At 53.9% G+C, this 20,658-nt stretch overlaps 2 protein-coding genes across 12 annotated transcripts in view; both read left to right on the forward strand.

Annotated features, from left to right (window-relative positions):
• The window catches only part of DTX2 (deltex E3 ubiquitin ligase 2), a 36,246-nt gene extending 21,727 nt beyond the window's left edge, over positions 1 to 14,519 (forward strand). For 10 of the 11 annotated variants that reach the window (XM_015594685.2, XM_015594686.2, XM_025051524.1 and 7 more), the window contains 6 exons: positions 4,174 to 4,314; positions 7,019 to 7,092; positions 8,462 to 8,620; positions 9,301 to 9,462; positions 10,712 to 10,801; positions 12,038 to 14,519. In XM_015594685.2, coding sequence (XP_015450171.1) covers positions 4,174 to 4,314; positions 7,019 to 7,092; positions 8,462 to 8,620; positions 9,301 to 9,462; positions 10,712 to 10,801; positions 12,038 to 12,262 — 851 coding nt within the window. In that variant the 3' untranslated portion in view covers positions 12,263 to 14,519. The remainder of the gene's footprint in view (positions 1 to 4,173; positions 4,315 to 7,018; positions 7,093 to 8,461; positions 8,621 to 9,300; positions 9,463 to 10,711; positions 10,802 to 12,037) is intronic. The other variant, XM_006918572.3, reaches the window with a different exon arrangement.
• Positions 14,520 to 15,142: 623 nt separating this feature from the next.
• On the forward strand, positions 15,143 to 19,803 carry UPK3B (uroplakin 3B). Its single transcript, XM_006918573.3, has 6 exons — positions 15,143 to 15,227; positions 15,389 to 15,538; positions 15,760 to 15,994; positions 17,257 to 17,336; positions 18,058 to 18,187; positions 18,663 to 19,803. Exons 1-6 carry the CDS (start codon positions 15,143 to 15,145, stop codon positions 18,820 to 18,822), a joined length of 840 nt encoding a protein of 279 aa, XP_006918635.1. The 3' UTR covers positions 18,823 to 19,803.
• The last annotated feature ends 855 nt before the right edge of the window (positions 19,804 to 20,658 follow it).

Here is a 20,658-nt window from a genome sequence, read left to right on the forward strand (position 1 = left end):
CCCCCCCCCCCCCCCCCCGAGGAGTGTGTGAGCTTAGAGATGGCAGGTGGGACACTGGGAAGAAGAGCCCTTAAAAGAAATGGAAGGACCAGTCAGAGAGATGATAGAAAATGAGAGAGTGGGGCCCAGAAAGCCCCAGGAAGGGAGATCCTGCCCTGCAGGCCCTCTGGCCACCTGCTTTAGCTGCTCAGCCATCAACCCTCTGCTGGGGCAGAGAGAAAAGTGAGCAAAGAAGTGGTGACTAGAAAGCTCCTTCCCAGTTTAGGTCTTCTTATAATATCAGATGCCATAGGTGAGTTAGACCTCTGTGTGTTCGTTCATGTTCGCCCGCATGTGAGTGCATGTATGTACACACGTGTGCATGTGTATGGCAGTGGTCTTGCTGGAGAAAGGTCAGGGTGAACAGGCCCGGTCTGTACATGGCCCAGTTCCATTCTGCTCTGTAAGTGCTAAGGCTTTAACACATATGTTATAGTAACCTCTCCAAGTGGTCTGGGTATTGATTAGCTCTTGCTGCCTTCTGCTCTTGAAGCTGAGGACCTTCCCAGGCTGTGTCCCAGATTGTCCTCAGTCGTGTCCATTATTTTCGCTATAGCATCTTTGCTGCAGACATTTTTGCCATATAACTGTCTATAAGACAGTTTCACCATAAAAAGGGTAAAATAACTGACTTTTTTGTTTCTTTTTAGCAGGGTTTTGTTTTGTTTTCTTTGTTTTTGATCCATTTGGTTTTGTTTCTCCATTAATGAATTGGTGGAGAAAATAGTTAAATAATAGTAGTGGTTATAATAGTTAATATTTCTTCCAGATGACAATGATTTGCCCCAAGAGTTAGTTGGTTTCTTATTTTGAAACATGCTACGTTGGGAGGAGAGAAATAGAGTTGAATCCATATTTCCCATAGAACAATGACAAGTGCTTATGTACAGTCCACAAAATAAAATCAGGTTTTGTACAGTATTGTCATGAATCTACACACATTTTGAAGATAATCGAATTTTTATATTTCACAAAAAGTTCTTTTAATTTTTTCATTTTTAATATCCCTCTTTTGTTTGTCATAATTTTTGTCCTTTTTTTACGGCAGAAAAATTGCCTTATGGTCAATTAGTTATGCAGCAGAATGTTTGTGGCAAAAATGCTTGAGGCAGAGATGCTACAGCGAAAGTACCAAGAACTATCCTCACTGTCTCCACTGTCCCCTGTCACCTTGGCTCTCAGAGCAATCCTTGAGGTAGGCGGGCATTTTAGCCTCCATTTTACTCATTGGGTTAAACAGACTCCAAAGATTCAAGAACTTGGTCCCAGCTAGAAAGAAGTAGAGGTGGGAGCTCATGGCTAGACGCTGCCTCCCCTGAATGCAAGGCTCTGGCTTGTGCCTGTTGGTGGGACCATTGTCTAAAGCTCTAGGGAACAAGAGATCCTGGGCCAGCCCTTGGGAAGCAGAGTCTGGAGAGTGTTCTCTCAGCCTGGGCTGTGTTTATGGATTTGGGACTATGGATTCAGGCACAGCTACAGTGAGGTGAGCGTTTGGGCACAGGGTTTTGCAGGTAAGTTTACAAATAGTTGGTCATGCTGTTGGAAGAACTGTGTACTCCTCTGCAGGAGGTCAGGCCCAGAGTGCCTCAGGTGACAGCTGCACTGTCTGTGGCATGGTCCGGCCCTCTCTTTTAGAGAAGAGGGGTGGAATGGGCCCGCCATGCTGGGGCCAGGTTCCCACCTTGTGAGCAAGGAGTAGTGTCTGCATTTTATGCTGCTGCAGCTTGTCCAAGATCTGTCAGCTGGGGAGCCAGGGTGGTGCTGGACTTGAACCCAACATGGTAAGGCCAGAGCTGGAAGAGGATAAGCTTAGACCCGAGTCCTGGTCACTGGATGAAAGACTGACCCTTGGCATCAGAAAGCGGGTATTAGTACATCAACTTGTGTACAGGGACTGCAATTTCTGGAGGCTCTGACAGATCAATTGGGAATCCTCTCTGATGAGCAGAGGAAAAGATGTGGCTGTCTGAGCAATTATAGTTATTTGGGAATGTTAGGAGTTTAGGGAGCTGTCTTGAGCCCTTGCTGTTGAGGAAGATACGATAGTCCACTCTTGGTGTCCCTCCACCATTCTGTCCTGCTTCTGTGAAGTGTGGGGTGTGGGTGATTTTCACACTTTTTCACAAGAAAGTAGACTTCTGAGCAGGGGCTGCTGCTCTGCAGGTTAAGTGCAGAGCTGTGTCTGTGACTTGAAGGAATGGGTTCTGCATTGAAAAGGGCAAGAGCATTGTTCATGCTGGCCTCTTGAATGCTGGTGATGGTGGTCCCAGGGGTGTCTTCATTCCCCAGTAGACAGGTACTGTGCATCCCTGTGACCAGGCCCTGCCCCAGGTGCTCAGTGAGGGGGAAGACAGTCACAAAAACGGAGAAATGAGTCCCCTTATGTGGTGAGAATGCTAAGCAGAATAAAGGAGACAGAGTTGGGGAAAAACATAGCCCTTTTAGATGGGGTGGTCAAGGAAGGGCTGCGTGCTGAAGTAATGCTTGAGGAGCGGTCTAGTTGGGAGAAGAAGTCATGGTCAGTACCAAGCCCTAGTGTTCTCTCCATCTTCTACTTCTTGTGTCTGCTTGTCAACCAGTCTGCCCAACAGTTCCCAAGGAAACCCACATTTGAGCCCAGGAACAAACCTTGGGACACTGGTGGCATGGCATTACCTGATGAGCAGGAGCCCAGGGTCTAACCTTGGTCTTCTCATGTGTACTTCGGGGTCTCCTGCTGAGTGGCCACCACAATGCACCTTGCCTGCCTTGGCTGTGCTGTCCAGGCTGCTGGCTGGCCTCTGCTTCTGTCCCTGACTAGGCGCACATGCCACATCGAGAGCTTTTGTTCTTCTGGTAGAGGCCACAGTGGTTGACCTGATTGATCCTGAGGCCAGGTGTCCCCTCATGCCTCTAAATTGCCTCTGGGGCAAGCAGTACTGTCTGCCTGGCCTGGGTGGGGAATGGGGCCCAGCAGGGCCAGGTTCTCTACATCCTACCCCAAGCCTCCTGTTGTGCCCAGCCCCCGAGCCGGACTCTGAGCACCCTGAAAGCCACCCTCAGGGATGTGCCCAGAAGCCCAGAGCTCCCTTCCCCTGGGGAAGGGGTGCTTTTTAGTCAGACTGAGGACAAAGGGGGATTGGAAAGGTGGTCCTGTGGACAGTGTGGACAGGCTGAGAGTGTGGCAGGAATAGAGAGAGACTCGACAGGAGGACATGCTGTGTTCCAGAAAGTGTTTGGTCCTCAGGGAGAGTGAAGGGAGCAGTGTGGGGTGAGGGTCAGCTAGGATAAGTGGAGTGCTTGGCTGAGGAATGAGGCCTCTCCCTACAGGCATTGGGAAGTATGACAAGAATGGACAGTCCATCTTAGCAGGGCTGCCTGTTGCGGCTCCCTCCCCCTGTGGGCATACCCACCGGGCTACCACCCAGAGCAGAGGGTCTGTTAAAGCCTCGGCTGAGGGTACCAGAGAAAGAAGCCACAGCCTGGAACCTTTGCTGTATCAGAGGAGTGGTCACATGGGCCATGGGGATGCCTCAGTTGTGTGCAGGCCTGCATCCCAGCATTCCTGATTGCCCACCCCAGTGATGGCACTGAAGCCACCTAGACAGGCTGGATGGGGCATTGAAAGCAGACAGCACCCCACTGTGGCAGGATTAACCTGGAATCAAGGAGGCATGCAGGGGAAACACAAAGAGAAGAGGACTGTGAGCTCAAAAGCCCGTCCATGTTTCCGTGGTTGGGCTGCATCTTTCCATGTTGCCTTTCTCTCTTTCCTTGTGCCTGGCATGGAGAGATGCCACCTAGAAATGCTCGAGAGGCTTCTTGGGGTGGCATTCTGTTCTCTGTCCTCCTGAAGCAAATGGCCTTGCCCCCCTGCATACTCTGGGTGCAGGCTGATCGGTTGTTTGTACAGACACCTGTGGAACTTGGGGCCAGGGCTCTGATGAGCCAGGCATCTCACTATTCCTGGCCTGGAGCTTAGCCCTACCAGCCCAAGTAGGCCCTGGTAGCCAGATTCCCTGGGGAGATCAGTGGATCCTGATGGCCCTTCACAGTGCCACCTGGACTCAGCTCGGGTTTGTGGACATCACGTGCCAAATGACTCCTCCTAACATTTCTCCCCTCTCTGCATGTCTGATCTCGCACCCCGTGTAGGCATGACGAGTGTTTTGATGTCAGCCATCGGACTCCCTGTGTGTCTTAGCCACGCACCCCAGCCCGCCAGCCCTTCCGCCTCCTGTCTGGCCTCTAAAAGTCACAGCTCAGTTAAGAGATTGAGGAAAATGTCCATGAAAGGTAGTTTCTGCTCACAAATACTCTCTGGCCTCTGCTCAGCCGCCTGAGTCTTGCTGCCTCTGACTCTCCTGCATTGATTGCTCTTCTCTGGTTCCCATGGCCCTTCTCTGCTTCCTTCACCCCGCCGGGGCATGGGCTCCGTGGTCCTCCCTGCCCTCGGCAGCAGAGGTGGTCCCCAGGAATCTACTTTCCCCTGCAGTGCCATAGTCAGGTCCTGTCTCTCTGGCACAGTTGGAGTGGAAGGAATCTGTTCTTGAGGACTCTGTGACTTTGTAAACATGGTGTGGGGTGAGGCCTGGCTCAGGATGAAGGACAACTCTGCCCCTTCCACTGGGGCCAGTGTGTGTCTCAAGAAAGACTCCCAGCACTCTCTGGCCCCCTGGTGGAGCTACTTCAGAGGGCTCCCCTGATGACCACTGCTCTGCCCATCATCTGGCGGGGTAAGAAAGGGTTTCAGAACCGTGAAAGGTTTTGTGAGTTTTAACAAGACTTGTGTGGAGGGGTTATGGGTAGTATGTTCTAAACCTGCCATTTCTAAAGCTGATTGTGGCTCTGGCTACATCATGGGACCAGAGGAGCATAGACTGTTGAAAGACCAGTGACCTTCAGGATGGTGTAGTGAGCAGGGATCACGGCCCTGGCTCAGCTAGTACTGGGTTTTACTCTCCGCTCCAGTGCTCACTAGCTTCGTGATCTCACACAAGTGTCTTCGTTCGTGAGCAGACGCCTCCTACTTAGAAGATTGGTTGTGAAAGGAATAGAAAGTACATACATGAAGCATCTGGCACATAGTAAGGGTGGCTGCCCTGATCATGTCTACCATTTGTCTAACTCCCAACCCACAGGGTAGGAAAAAAGGCCCAGGGACGGGGAGGGCTTTACCTACCCAGCCCCCACCTCACTTCTACCTTCACCTCCAGCAGCAAGGGCAGGCTTAGAGCTCCTGACCCTGTTCCAGTTCTTGCTCTGCCTTGGAGGTAGAGACAGGTCTGTGGGCAGGGGCCGGCTGGCAGCTTCCTGAGGCATTCAGGTTTGCTTGGAAAGAACACAGGCTCTCAGCAGACCCTCTGGCCTTCCCGGGCTAGGGTGGCCCTTTCATAGGGTTGATGGTCATCTGGTTGCCCCCTTGGAGAAATGTGGCTCATGGAAAGCTACCTTCAGTTCTGAAAGGCCACTTGGGTGAGGGCAGGTTGCGGGAATGTGAGGCTAAGCCAGGCCTTACTAGAGGTGAGCCAGAGGCTAGTCCTGTTGATGGGGTCCTGGGTTCATTTGGGGACTAGCTTGTAGCCACCAGACTTTTCTGAGAGGCTCCTCCCCTCAATCTGAGTAGAGTCCCAACTACCAGCCATCCAGTACCTATGGTCATTGTGCTTTGGCCTCGCTTTCTCACCACAGCAACCGGAGTCAGGGTCCTAGAAGTCTGTATGTGTACATGCGCCTGTATGTGGGTGTTTGTGTGGGTGTGGATGTGTGTAGAGGTATGGTGTTCCTTTGCCTATAGCTACCTTTCTAGTAATAGCAGCTAATGCCTTTACAGTTATCACAGCTTTGGTTGATATTAGGTCTCCACTTGTTAGATAGATAGGTAGCCGAGACTCAGAGGTGACATGATTTGGTCCCAGCACAAGAGCCAGAATCAAACCTGATGTTGCCTGGTCCTAGCCTCTCTGCTCCCCTCAAAACTATCACCTGGCCTTCTTTGGTCAAGAGGGAGTGCAATTTTGGAACCCTCAGGCTTATAAGTCTTTGCACCTACAGGCTGATGGCCATGAGCTTGGGTTCAAACCAGAGCTCCTTGGTCTTGGAGGCTAGGATCAGGAACTCCCCAGTGACCTCAAGGCAGGACGAGAAGCCCTGCAGGGTCTCTATCCCACACTGCACTGGTCTCCTTGACCCCTTTTTTTGCTCTCACTCGAGCTTTGCTGCCATTTTCTCTGTGATTCTGCTTCTGCCTCTGTCTGGACTAATCCTCGCCCCTCTTGCTAGCTGGGGGAGTGTCTTATCCTTGGATGAAGCCTGTTGGTGCAGGGTCCACGGATAAGCGGGAGGTTTTGAGAGGAGTGGGGTGTCCAGGGCTCCCTTCCTGCTGCTTGTTAGCCACTTCCCAGAGTCGCTGAGCTTAAGAACCAAGTGTGTGTCACTGTGAGATCCCACGGTCCAGGGACAGGCTCCAGAAGACTTTGCAACTTGTGACAGTGTCAGTGTGGCCATTGTCTGTAGTCAGCGTGCACAGACACCCACACGGAGTAGGCATCCGCTATATACTTGACTCATAAAACTTCTCTTACTAAGACTTTCTTACAAGATTAGTGAAATTGGAGTGAAGCAGCACTGCCAGCACATGCTCCAGAGCAGTTTGTTCTAGAAGCCGCTATTTGACTCTTCCGTATGTCCTCTGGGGAGCCTGAGTCCTGTTTCCTGACTGAATATGCAAAGGATCTGAGGGCTGTGACTGGCTGCTGCCTCTGCCCCTCTTCCACCACCTCCAGGGCTCCTGGGTCTGGGCCTCCTGTGGGTGGGCCTGGATAGGGCTCAGCCAGCCTTGCTCCAGGTCTCTCCTCTCTTGCATGCTAACTTTCCTGTCTCAGCCCCTCTAACATACCTCCTGGCAGCTTGGACCTCTCCCTTGCTTTCCTTTCTCTCTGGTTTCAGTGTCTCCAGTTCGTACCCCTTGGGACACTGCTGATGTTCTGCTTTCTTCTAGGAGGGACTCCAAAGCCAGAGCCAGAACAAGTGATAAGAAACTATACCGAAGAGCTGAAAACAGCCCCAGATGAGGTAGGTGTCATGGGAGCCATGCTCTTTTAGTTTTATTTGGAAACAAGGGGCAGCTACAAATGAGAAGGACCCTGGTGTCTGCTGGAAGGGCACTTCTCCAGGTTCCTCAGGGTGCCAGTGCCATGCTCTGGGCACTTGGGTTTAATCTCCAAGCCTCCGGTAGGAGGCAGGCCTTACCAAGGTGTGGCAGCTATGGCTTCTGATATTTGGATTGTGATCTTCGCTTTGCCGCAAACAAGTGTATAGCCCTGTGCCATCCGGGAGGCTAGGAGTCCTAGAGACAGTGGGTGGGAGAGCCTGCCCCACTGCCCGAGGGCTGACGCTGGTATGGAAGGGAAGTAGCCCTGTCCGGGTAGCAGTCCTGCCTCTCTGGCTGTTAGGAGCACAGGTCAGGGTTCCTGTAATTAATAGGGCCTGCCGGACTTCTGTCACAGCTTCGGTAGGACCCGAACGTATCAGCTGAGCCATGTTTTGGGGGCTACAAGTGCCACTTTTCTCTTATTTGAATGGAAAATCTGGAGGAGGTGGGTTAAATGTCAGTCTTCCCAGTTGATAACTGAGGACTCTTCACTGGCCTGTTTCTCCTACAAGTCGAGTATGTAAGAAACATCTGGTTGCTGGTTGGTAAAGGTTTTAGACAGAGCCTGAAGGGCATCCTCTCCAGGACATTGTACTCCTACTTCACAGCGCTCAATTTGTCTTTTGCTTTGCTCTTGTGCTCATTGGCCACAACTGGGCTGCTTTTCCCCCGGCCTCCTCCCTCTAAGCTGCCGTCTACACAACTGACATGCAGCTGTGATCATGGCAGTACCCCCTGCTTAAAACCCCTCGGAGCCTTGATGTGTAAGACAAGCCCCAACTCCTGAGCATGCCCATCAGAAGCTTCCAGGACCTGCTCCTCTCCCTAGCTTGTCTCATTCCTAACCCTGTTCATCTCTCCTGTCCCCTGTAGGTGTCACTGTCCCTCCCAAACTGTATGCTGGTTCATGTTTTGCATCATCTTTTCTCTCTACCTGGAATGCCCGTTCCCACGCTCGTCTGTCTGAGAAGTTCTCTTTTATCTTGTAAACCCAGCTTGGAGGGCCTCTCCTGTTTTTTCCTCTCTATCTAGCTGTTGTCCTGTGCTTATGTTAGTGCACTGGCCCCTGGGCTCAGTGCTGCCTGTCATCCCTCCTACTATGGTGAGCCCCCTGAGGGCACAGATCCCAGTGACTCATCTGTGTTCCAGCCTCAGGAACAAACGATTGTTGAATTGACTTAGACTGTAACTCTGGCATTTCAGCAGATGAAGGCCTTTTCCTATGAGATTTACCTCTTTGGGTGCAATGTCGCTTTTGGTGAGTGTGCCCTGTGTTTGGTTCCCCTTCAGGACTGCATCATCTGTATGGAGAAACTGTCTGTGGTGTCTGGCTACAGTGACGTGACTGACAGCAAGACCATCGGGCCAGTGGCTGTGGGCTGCCTCTCTAAGTGCAGCCATGCCTTCCACCTGCTCTGCCTGCTGGCCATGTACTGCAATGGGAACAAGGTGCCCACATGCTGGTCTGGGGTGGGCACCAGGGGTGATCCATCTGGTCATGCTGCATGAGCAGGTGACTGTAGCTGTCCTATGAAAGACCCGAGGTGTTCTCGTAGACAGCCCCTGCCCTGCAGCAGGATGAGGGTCAGCACCCGGGGGCTGGGGGTGGCACCTCGTGATGCCTGGCTGTGCTTCAGTGGAGTTTAGCCAAAACAGAGAGAGGTTGGGAGGACAGAGAGAACTGAGTCACATGGCAGACCTGCAGGCTTTGCTTGGCTTCTCTCCACAGTATCCTGACGCATCCTGTACCAGCCAGGGCACTGACACCAAAAGTTGATCAGTCATAGGGTTTCTCGTTTGATTTTAAATGTGTTTAGACCGTGGGGACTTCTGCTCATAAACTTAATTTTCCTACCTGATGCCAGTCTCCTGGATATTTGCCCCCTTTAATAAATTGTATAACAAGTTTCTGGTACAAAACTTGCCTTTCCAAGGAAGCTGTTGGTATCAAGTTTCTGTGCCAGGGGGCTGCCTGGGAGTTGGGGCCATCTGCCCACAACCTGCCTGTTGTGTGGCAGAAACTGACCTTTCCCCTTGTGGGCCTCCTTCCTGTCTAGACAGTGGGTGGCTGTCCCTTGGTGCTCTCTCAGGGCTGCCAACTCAGTATGTGGCATTCTGCCTTGTCTCAGGATGGAAGTTTGCAGTGTCCTTCCTGCAAAACCATCTATGGAGAGAAAACTGGGACCCAGCCCCGGGGGAAGATGGAGGTGTTCAGGTTTCAGGTGTCCCTCCCTGGCCACGAGGACTGCGGGACAATACTCATAGTTTACAACATTCCTCACGGCATTCAGGTAAGGGGGCCCTAGCACCAGAGGAGCCTCTTTGGATTTTTGTGGACGCTGTCCCTCTCCCAGCAGTCTGCCCCCTGGTCACTGTGAGGATGCCCGAGCTTGCCAGACTCAGGCTCCCAGGAACCAGGAGGCACTAGCGCTGAGGGTTATAGCAAGCTCTTTGGGCTGTGGAAACAGAGATGGCCCACAGCCCTTTCCTGAAATAGGGAGGGCTTCCTAGAGGTAGAAGAGACATCTTATCTGGACTTGTGCTGGATAGAAGGCCAAATGTATAAACAGGAAGAACATTCGTGTTGAGGGGCTGGATAACTGGTGAGCCCATGGGCAGGAACCCTCCTGCATGGAGGCAGGGCATGGGGCGGGGAGGTGCCAACAGTGAAGACTAATTGAGAGACCAGCTCAGTTGCTAGGTCAGGCCTGGGTTTGGAGGGACAGGGCTGGGTCTGGATGTTGGGAATAAGGCAGGAACCCCAGCAGAAGATCCCAGGGTCCCAGTGGAGACCCAGACAGGAGCACTGGCCCCTTAGGCCTTCTTTGGGCCAGCGTTGATCTCAGAGCCTGGGGCAGTAGGAGAAGATTACCTGGAACCCGATGGGGCCCATCCATCTACCATAGATGGTAGATGTGTTTTGTTTAATCACATGCTCTTCCTTCATATCCCTCCACTTCTCCTTGGCTCAGAGTGAAATTTAAAAACATTCCAGACAAGGATAGAACCACAGGGCAGGAGGGGAACTTGGAGCCGTACATGGTATGTCACTGTGTGGCAGAGGGCAGGAGCAAGGGTTGTCTGCCATTCCAGCCCCTGCCCTCCTGTCCAGGCTACTGCCATTGTCTCACGGCCCTGCTCCAGCCACTTTTAAAGTGAGGAGTGGAGGGGCCTGTGTGCTGGAGTGAGGGCGTCCTGAAGGCTGACCGGCCTTGCCGTCCAGCCCAGAGAGGCCAGTGCCCAGAGGTTCGCCGAGGAAGTAGGAGCCTCTGTTCCAACCTCTGAGGGATTCCAGTGTTACCAGGGAAATAAAGTTAGCAGGAGTGTCTGATGCCAGGTCGAGTGGCACGTACTCAGGGAGGGTGCTCGTGGGTGGAAGGACACATTAATGTTGGATCTTCGAGGGGCAGGATTTGAAACAGCAATTTAGTTACTTGAGCACAGGAATAGCTCTGGCTGGGAGGGCGAAGGGGCAAAGCTGGGCCTCTGTGTCCTGTGCACCTTTCAGGGCACCCCCACTCCTCTGTGTTTCCCCTGCAGGGCCCTGAGCACCCCAACCCTGGGAAGCCATTCACCGCCAGAGGGTTTCCCCGCCAGTGCTACCTTCCAGACAATGCCCAGGGCCGAAAGGTAATGTTCCTGCTGCCACTGGCACCTGCTGGTGCCAGTGCAAGGTGGGTGGGGTGAGGAGGGCCCGGTCTGGCAGTGGGAGGCCTGGTGGCCACACTCATCTCTACCTCTACGCACCTTACTGCAACAGGAGGAGGGGGACTTGACCCGGGGCTGGCTGAGGTGTGGGCCACTCCTTCCTGGGGACCCTGCTGTGGGTTAGGCATCAGGCATCTTCAGCGTGCCAGGAGTACAGGGAGAGATGACCGGACTTTACAAGGGCTCTCGTGGGGAAGAGTAGCCATCTCTTCTAACAGCCTATTGGGCCAGGTTATGACTCTGCACTGAGACCTGAGTTGGGACTTTACTTGCGCATGGGAGAGGCAGACAGAACAGCCAGTATGGCAGCTTTGAGATGGGAACAGGCTTGGAAAATGTGAGGAGCCTGAGGGAGAACCAAGTGAGTGAGGGGGAGTGAGGTGGGTCGGGGTGCCCTCCAGGCCAGCCATAGGAATTGGGCTATATTCCAAGCATTGTGTGATGCTGTGAAGTGAAGGCATGTCAGCAGAAGAGTCAAAGCTGCAGATTTTAGGCTTGAGAAGCTTCCTCTGGTGCTGTGAGAGGATGGATTCCAGGTAGCCAAGTGTGGAGAGCAGCATGAATGGGATAGAGCAAGGACACTTGGATTCAGTGAGAAGAGAATGGAGCTCATCCATCCAAGATGTACTTGGAAGTAGGGAAGAATCAGGATGGCTCCAGGTTTGAGGGCTGAATGGATGGCAGCTCTGAAGTGGGAGGACTGGCTGCGGGGTGGGGCCAAGACTTGAGTGTGGAGGTGCCCATTGTGATGTCTCATTGGACTGTCAGATCAGCAGTTGGAATTTCAGGGGCGTCAGGGCTGGAGCCAGAAGCTAGGAACCCCCACAGGTGAGACTTCATGCCCCAGGACTATGGATGACATCACAGACAGTGGAATGAAATGGAGAGGAAAAAGGTCCCAGCACCTAGGAGCCCTGCCAATGTCAAATGCACCAAGGGCTTAGCATGCCACATGGCACAACCCACAGCTGACGCTGGTGTGTGGTTAGTACTCCCGTCCTCATCACTGGGACAGATTAAGGACCAGGGGATAGAGTAGTGGATGCTCCCACCCTGTCGCCTGGACACTCTTGCCCCAGGGTGAAAAACTGAAGCACAGGCCAGCACCTGATCACCCTTCCTTCTCTCCCTCCACCTCTCCTCTTCCTTCTGGGGCAGGTCCTGGAGCTGCTAAAGGTGGCCTGGAAGAGGCGACTTATCTTCACAGTGGGGACATCTAGCACCACAGGCGAGACTGACACAGTGGTGTGGAACGAGATCCACCACAAGACAGAGATGGACCGCAATGTGACAGGCCATGGCTACCCTGACCCCAACTACCTGCAGAATGTGCTGGCTGAGCTGGCCGCTCAGGGGGTGACCGAGGACTGCCTGGAGCAGTAGTGACCACCCAGCCTGGCAGCCAGCCCCCTACACTTACTGCTGGCTGGGCTGCTCCTAGGATGGGCAAGTGAGAAGGTGCCTTTCCTCGGAGGCTGGAATATTTGTTGCGGGCACGGGCGTGCTCCACGGAAGTTGGGGCTTTTCCTGTTTGCCTTTCCCCCTTCTTCCTCCCCTCCAGGCCTGGGTCTGTGTTAGAATTGGGCAAGCCTGGGGAGTTGTACTTGTGGGGGCTTAAGATGCAGCTACCTCAGTGCATGGAGGCCGTCTGTCCTCAGCTGGCTGTGTTGGGCCTGCAGTGCTGGGGGCCTGGCATGGGATGAGGAGAGACTGCCTTACTCCCAGCCAGGGACAGGCATGGGTCTGGATCAGCTTCTCATACCTCAGATGTTCTGTTTGCAATAAATGCCCAATAGCCAAAGTAGGCAGGCCCTGGTGCGTTTGTCAGTGGAGAGGCTGTATGTGTGTGTGTGTGTGTGTGTATGTGATGTGTGAAGGCCAGCACACCTGTCCTGCTGTATCAGAGCAGGAAGGGATCTTATGGGCTGCCCATTCAACCCTTATGTCTTAAATGAAGAAAGTGAGGCTGTGGTGAGGGCCAGAGGGCCCATGGCACTTGCCCGTGTTGCTTCCCTGTTCCCCACTCCAGTTCCCCTTGCAGTGTGCAGTCTGGCAACTCGGAGCCCACCATCTCATTACTTCCTCAGGTCCTGGGGAGCGTTGCTCATGTGAAGTAAGTGCTGCTGTCTCCATTTTACAGATGAGAAAATTGAGGTTCAAGGGCATAGTAACTGGCCCAAGGTCCCGACTAGTGGTAGAGCCAGAGCTAGAATCCAGGCCAGGATTGGTCTGATGCCATCCTCAAAGTTCTAATTCTTCTGGACCATCTTAGAAGGAGAATCAAATATTCCCAGACTTGCTCTCTGCCTAGGGGCAGTGCTTGTAGCCTGGGGCTGGAGGGACACAACCACATTTTGTGTAGGCTTGTGGCACTTTTGCCTTTGCGAGCCCCTTTCTCCATAAGAAGAAAAACTTAAATTTTGTTCTATGATGTGTTGGTATAAATCTGAATATACTTTAGAGCATTTTCTTCTATCTAGAAGTTCATTCTTTTCCCCTTCTGATTTTAAAAGAAATTAAGATGTTTTCCTGGGTCTCTAAAAGTATTGTGGACCCTGGGCACTGTACCCAGTGAGCCTCATGGAGGAGCTGGTCAAGGTCATAGTAACTGGCCCCCAAAGCAGGGAGGCCTGGCTGGACCCCCAGCCTGTTTGGTTCCAGGATGAGACGTGCTCCACTGGCCCACAGGGCATGGGAGTTGGATGGGTGCCAGTTGAGTGCTGCCTTCATCTTGGTTCCCACCATTGAAGTATAGTGAGAATCAGAATGGGAAAACATGTTTACAAATCATCTGCCTGTTGGGGGTCTAGTATCCAGGGTATATAAGGAACTCAACGACTCAACAATCCTTTGCTTTTAAAAAACAAAGGATTTTTCTCCGAAAAAGATATATAGATGGCTGGCAAGCACATGAAAAATGCCCAGTGTAATCAGGGAAATGCAAATCAAAACCACAAAGCGATACCACTGCATACCCAATTAGAATGGTTATTATTTTAAAAAAATAAAGGGAAATAGCGACTTAATGAGGATGTGGAGAAATTAGAACCCTCATCTGCTGCTGGTGGGGATGTAAAATGCAGCTGCTTTGGAAAATGGGCAGTTTCTCAAAAAGTTACCGTATGACTAAGCAATTCTAATCCTAAGTTCGTATCCAAGAACTGAAAACATGTCTATACGAAAACTTGATCGTAAATGTTCACAGCAACGTTATTCATAATAGCCAAAAAGTGGGAAATACCCAAATGTCCATCCACCAATGAATGGATAAACAAAATGGAATGTCGATCAGAAGCACTGATACAGCTACAACATGGATGAACCTTGAAACAGGATGCGGAGTGGAAAAACCAAACGGAAGCCCACATACTGTGTGATTTCGTTTATGTAAAATGTCCAGAACGGGCAAATCCACAGAGGCAGAAAGTCGATTAGTTGTTCTCCAGCGGGTGGGTGGAAATAAGGGGTCACTTTTTCATGAGTACTGTGTTTGTTCTCTCTTGGGGTGGTGAGAAGGTTCTGGAATTGGTTGTGAAGATCACACAACTTGTGAATGTACTGAAAACCAGTGAATTGTATACTTTTAAAGGATGAACTTTGATATGTGAATTATATCTTAGTAAAAAAAAATAGAACCAAAGGGAGTAATGTAATTGGGGGTCTTGGCAGCTGTCAGGGGCTCTTTTAAGTTCTTGGGACAAGGGAACTGAGGAACAAGGGAGTACATGGCCTCATGGAGGGAGGGCAAGGCACAAGATGGCAGCAGGGCCAGGGGAGCTGTGATGGGGCTGGAGCTGGACAGGTTGGAGCTCCTTCAGGCTTGCTCCTGAGTGAGGATAGGCCAGAGGAATTCTCCTGGCACCTGGGGTACAGGAATCTCAGGCATGTGGCCCTGAGCCCAAGTTTCCACAGATCGGCCCTCCTCCCTAGGGTTGGGAAGCTGAGAGGCTGGCTGGGGCCTAAACTCAGACATGGGACTCCCGAGGTGGCTTGGCCAGCAATCTGGGCGTCCAGTGGCCTCTTCCTCAGTTTTCCTGGGTCTGCCTCACACTGGAGCCCTGCCTAGAGCCCTCCCTGTAGTGGGCTGGGCTAGGCTGCGGGGAGGAGTTGGGATGTATTTACGTTTTTAGATCTTTCCAGCCCTAGGCCAGCCTGGCAGCTTGACTAACCAGCTCTTCCAGGCCCAAGGTATTGGGGAGGAGGGGTGCTGCAGGAGGCAGCCAGGACAATCCCAGGCTGTGGATGTGGTAGAAGGCAGCCATCATGGAGCTCCCCCAGTGGAAGCCTCGCCCACGGTTGCTGTTTCTTGCGGTGGCACTAGTCTGGCCCCAGTGCTGTGTGAGCCTGGGTGAGTTGGGGTCCAGGGATTGGATGTGCCAGGCCACACCCAAGGGGTTGGGACACATGCTGGAGTGATTGGATCCTGGGAGCCCCATGCCCTCCAATTGGGAGAGGCAGCCCTAGGGGCAGTGGGCCCTAGGACCCTCACACCTGTCTCCATGGCTGCAGAGCTGATCCCCTACACGCCGCAGATAACATCCTGGGACCTGGAAGGGAAGGTCACGGCCACCACGTTCTCCCTGGAGCAGCCGCGTTGTGTGCTGGATGGGCATGCCAGTGCTGCTGACATTGTCTGGCTGGTGGTGGCCTTCAGCAACGGTGTGTCCTGGTGCAGGTGTGGGGCATGGGGCAAGGGATGTGGCTGAGGAGAGGTACTGGGTCTGGGCAGCCCCTCACTGTGATGTCCATAACTAGGCTTGGAGTGAGAGTTTATCAGAACGGGGCTCCATAAGGGTAGCATGGAGGGCCAGGGGCTGTGGCAAAGAAGACCTGGCTTCACCTGCCTGCAAGACCCACCTGTTTGTCCCTCCTTCCTGCAGCCTCCAGGGACTTCCAGAACCCACAGACATTGGCTGAGATACCAGCCTCCCCCAGGCTGCTGACCAATGGCTACTACATGACGCTGCCCCTGTCACTGGACCAGCTGCCCTGCGAGGACCCTGTGGGTGGCAGCGGTGCCCCTGTGCTGCGGGTGGGCAATAACTCTGACTGCCTGGCAGACCTCTACCAGCCGTCCTACTGCAATGCCCCTCTCCCTGGCCCTGGACCTTACAGGTGAGGTGGGTCACCCCACCTGGAACCTGGGATGGGACAAGGGCTGTACTAGGAGAGGAGGGCTTTCAGGGACCAGGGTTGCCCCCCATAGCCTCTCCTCCAGGCCTCATCCTGGCTGTAGGCTGAAGCAGGCCCTTCTTCACAGCCTTAGTTTCTTCCTCTGGGGTTGGGGAGCAGTGCTCATCACATCCAGGGGGCAGGTAGAATGCAATCTTTCCAGGGGGGCCAGAAGGAAGTGGTGGTACCACAGAGAAGGTGGGGGTGGGGTGGGCCTTCAGGGCTGCAGTCACAGGCCCACTGTCCCTCCCGTGAGTAGATGTGACAGGAAACTAAGCCGAGTGCTGAGTTGAGACCCAGTCAGTGGGTTTGAGGCAGGGAAGCAGGAGAGAAGACAACCACCCAGTTTTACAAGTGAAGAAACTGAGGCACAGCACCAAGTGGCTCGTTGAAGTCAAGGTGGAGACAGGGCAGAAGAGCTGGTGTCCAAATCAGGGCTGCCCAGGCCATAGGACAAGGTCAGGTGTCCTCAGGGAGACCAAGTCCAGCTGGGAGGGCCAGCAGGGGCACAGGGAAGGTGGGTGTGGTGTGGGCTAGGCCAGCACCTCCCTCGCCCTCTCACCCAACCCTGCCAGGTCTCCCTTCCCCCGCTTCCTCAGGCCCACTCCCAGGCTTGGCCTCCATCCTTAGCAGCCACAGGAGCCAGCTTCCTTTAGTGCCAGCCTGCTTGGGTCCTTCAGTGCTCAGAAACCTTCCAGAGCTTCCTACCCCCCCGCAAAGATACAACCGAGCTCCTCCGCATGGCCCTTGGCACCCTCAGTGCCAGCCTACCTCCTCACTGTGATCCTGGGCTCTGAGTGTGCCCTGAACGCAACCCCTCCCTCCCTGGGCCTTTACCCAGGATGCTCACCCCTACAGGGGGGCCTTCCATGACTTCAGAGACTCCATGGGGCCAGCGGTTCTGAGAGGCTTATGGCCCCCAGCCCATGCACCCCGCTGAGCCACCCTGAGGCATCTGAGTATGATATTTAGTAACTAGGGTCTCTAAACCAGATAGGGTATCTGGCGAGTAATGGTTCAGACAGATTTGTGTGCTGGCAGGGAGTTCTCAGAGAGTTCTCTGGTCCTGGTGTGTCCCACTCTCCCCTATACCTGGGGAAGGAGACCCATAGCATGGCCCAGAATCGCTGCCTGGAGTCTGGCTGTAGCAGGTGCCCTGTCCAGGGCACTGAAGCTCTGAGGCTCATCCCTCCTCCTCTCCCCAGGGTGAAGTTCCTTCTTGTGGATACCAGGGGCTCACCCCAGGCCCAGACCAGGTGGTCCGACCCCATCATTCTCCACCAAGGTAGTGCTGGGGAGGGGCCGCTCTGGCTCTAGTCTGTCCCACGTGGGCTTGACTCCCTCTGCAAAAAGGTCATGCTCAGCTGACCTATCCCCTGCTGCCACAGAACTGGGGGCCTGGTGGCAGTGTTCAAGTCCAGCTCCGCCCCCAAGAGCACCAGCTCTGTCCAACCCCAAATGTTTGCTGGTATTTGGGTGCCCAGGCCCCAGCCCATTTGTGGGCAGAAAAGGAGGAGGCCAGAGTAAGTCAGGGCCACAGGTTCTGGAAGGCTTCCTTCAGTAGGGCCCCAAGAAACCAGTATGAGTGCCCAGGCCAAGGAACCTGCATGCATGAAAGCCGGAGTGTCCAGTGTGGGGAATGCCTGGGACCAGAGTGGGGGTGGAATGAGGCCTTGTTGTCTGAAGGCCTTGAATGCCAGGCTTCAAGGAGCAGGGCAGTCACATGGTCAGTCCTGAGGTCTGCCACCATTCTGCCTGCCATGGATGGACCAGTGGGTGGGCACATTGGTGGGAATAGCCTAGAAGTTAAGAGCAAGACAGAGACTAGAAGTGATGGGTGGTCCAGGATGGCAAGGCACAGATACCCATCTGAGGTTGACAGATAGGTGGGGCTCAGGAGGCTGTCTGAGTACAGGAGGTAGCCAGGCCTTAGGCGTGAGCACAGGTGGGGAGGTGACTCTGCCAGGGTCCAGGGGCAGCCTCTGAGCATCTTGCTGTGTGTTCAGGAAAGTCCCCAGCCTCCATTGACACATGGCCAGGACAGCGAAGTGGTGACATGATCATCATCACCTCCATCCTCTCTTCTCTGGCCGGCCTCCTGCTCCTGGTCTTCTTAGCAGCCTCCACTGTGTGCTTGTGAGTGGTGACACCCCAAGGGCCTGTTCCTCACCCAGCGTGCCTTCCCTCTCCTTGGCCCCAGCACCTGGAAGGCCTCCCTGACCCTGTGGCTTTGAGCTGGGAGGTGTCCCTACAAGGGCTGTGCAGGGAATTTCAACCCTGAGTGTCTCTCCCCTGGGAAGTCAGCTCCTCTGACCACAAATTCAGAGAAGGGACCACCTCGCTCTGCCCCTGTCCATCAGCGTGTCCTCTACCTGGGCCCTTGTCCTCCTGGGTCTTTTCTCTCCAGTGAGTCCTCCATCGTTTTAGTGAAGTGACACCAGGTTAGTCAGTGTGGCCACCTGGAGAACACAGACCTCCAGCTAGTTCTAGAAAGGAGGAAAGGGAGATCAGAGGCTGAAGAAGGAGGGATCAGGAGTGGGGAGGAGGCCCTGACCCCAGGCAGCCTGCTCCACCCAGCAGAGACATAGCTCCTCCTTCTCTCCCTGTCCAGCTCCAGCCTGTGGTGGCCTGAGGAGGCCCTAGAGCAGCTACGGACTGGCTCCTTCATGGGCAAACGCTACATGACCCACCACATTCCACCCAGCGAGGCTTTCACCCTACCTGTGGGCTGTGAACCTGGCCTGCACCCCCTGCCCAGCCTCAGCCCCTAGCCTGGCCTATGTGGCTGGGGCTGGGGAAGTGGGGGGTGCACACCCACACGCTTCCTCCCCCGTCGCACTCCCTCACCTGCTTGAAATCCTACAACTGGCAGCCCTGACTGGCTTGCCCATTTTCCACTCTCCAGGCAACTGAAGTTGCATAAAGGGGAGTTCGGGGGAGGGCCATGGCCAAGCTGGACATCCAGCCGCCACCTCCATCCCTACCTCTGTTCTGCCTGCTGTCCTATGAGTGAGGCTGGAGGTAATGTGGAGAGGCTGCCCTGACCAAAGCTTCCAGGCCCCAGGAGAAGGCCTGCAGTGTCATTGCTCTGCCCTGTGCAGGAAGCTGAGCTGGGCTCATTATGGAGTGATGAGCCTCCTTCTGTCCTGTCCCATCTGCCAGTGGCTGGGGCTGCAATGAATCCTTTAGAGAGGCACTAGCCCTTATGAGGCTGGCTGGAAGGTCAGACAGTGTAGAAGCACATTACGACTATCTGGCCTCTGATTTGGGCCACCACTTCTACCCCTCTTGCACATGTAGATGGCTCACACACTTATCCACTCACTTTCATTCCACACACATTTGTTGAGCGCCTGCTACCACACACAGTGTTAGACACAGTGCCTCAGGCAGATCTTGGGGAGCTCACCAGCTGCTCTGGACCTCAAATAACCACGTGTCATGTGTGACCTGTTACTGTTGAGGGACTGTCATGCCCTCAGATTGTCACCTGCCCTCGGGCTCACACTCCCTCGGACAGTGGGCTCTCTGGGGTACATGACCACCCCATCAAAGGGAGTACAGCCTTCATTCCCCCAGTGTCCGTCTCTACAAAGCCGGTAGTACCCGTCTTGGCCACATTAGGGCGCCAGTGCACCGCAGCTGTAGCCGCACAGCTCCGCGCATGCGCATTTCAGGGCGCTGTTGCCTGGCAGACTAAGACATGGTGACTTATTGTCAAAGAGCAGCTGCCACTCAGCGAGGTCTTCTGGGAGGACCGGGCTCCAGGCCCCATTTCAGCCAAGCCAGAGGGATGAGCAGTTAAGCCCCCGCTTGAGGGCCTGCTGCGTACTTTTCAATTTGCACAGCTGCCACAGTTTTCTAGATGGAGAAATTGAGGTTCAGTGACTTGCCCTCTGTATTCTGTCCACTGCAGCCCTACCCCATATTCCCCTGCTGCTCTAGCCTAACAGCAGCTCCCAGCATGCAGACTCTTCCCCCACCCCTCACCCCTCTCCCCCCGTGGAGGGCACTCAGTGGTGGCAGGGATGGGAGGATGAGGAGTAACCCCCCTTTTGAGGTGAATAAATGTTATCTGTCTTTTCCATCTGAGTGGTGCCTGTGCTGGTTTTAGATGAGGAACGCTTACACATGGGGCCTTGCCTGGCCTTGCTCTGTCCAGTTGGGCCCCACCACCAGCCCTAGTGCTGTCCTGAGTCTGTCCCCTTGACTGGTAGCCCTAATTGTACTTTGGGGGACTACCAGGGAAACCAACCCCGGTATCCAGCGTTAAGAAGCCTGCTACTAAGCCAGCTTATGTGGATTTAGTAGTGTTCCCTTCAAGGCAAACAGTTCAGAGGAATCTTTGCTTTTAAAACCTATGCATCCCTGGTTCCTGGTGATCTTTTCCCCATCCTGCTTGTACGCCCAACCAGCCACAAGACCTCCTCCAGGTACAGACAGAAGCAGAGTTAAATGCAGCCAGGACTTCAGGCACTGGTATCCTGGGTGACATCTGGCTATAGGAGCCAGCCCCTTTGGGCAGCTACCCTTGAAATCCTGCTACTCTGGGACCCAGGTCCCTTTTGGCCCCTTGGAATTAGAGGAGGGAGAAAAGCCCCCCACCC

This window comes from Pteropus alecto, unplaced genomic scaffold, assembly GCF_000325575.1.
Source record: "Pteropus alecto unplaced genomic scaffold, ASM32557v1 scaffold68, whole genome shotgun sequence".
NCBI lineage: Eukaryota > Metazoa > Chordata > Mammalia > Chiroptera > Pteropodidae > Pteropus > Pteropus alecto.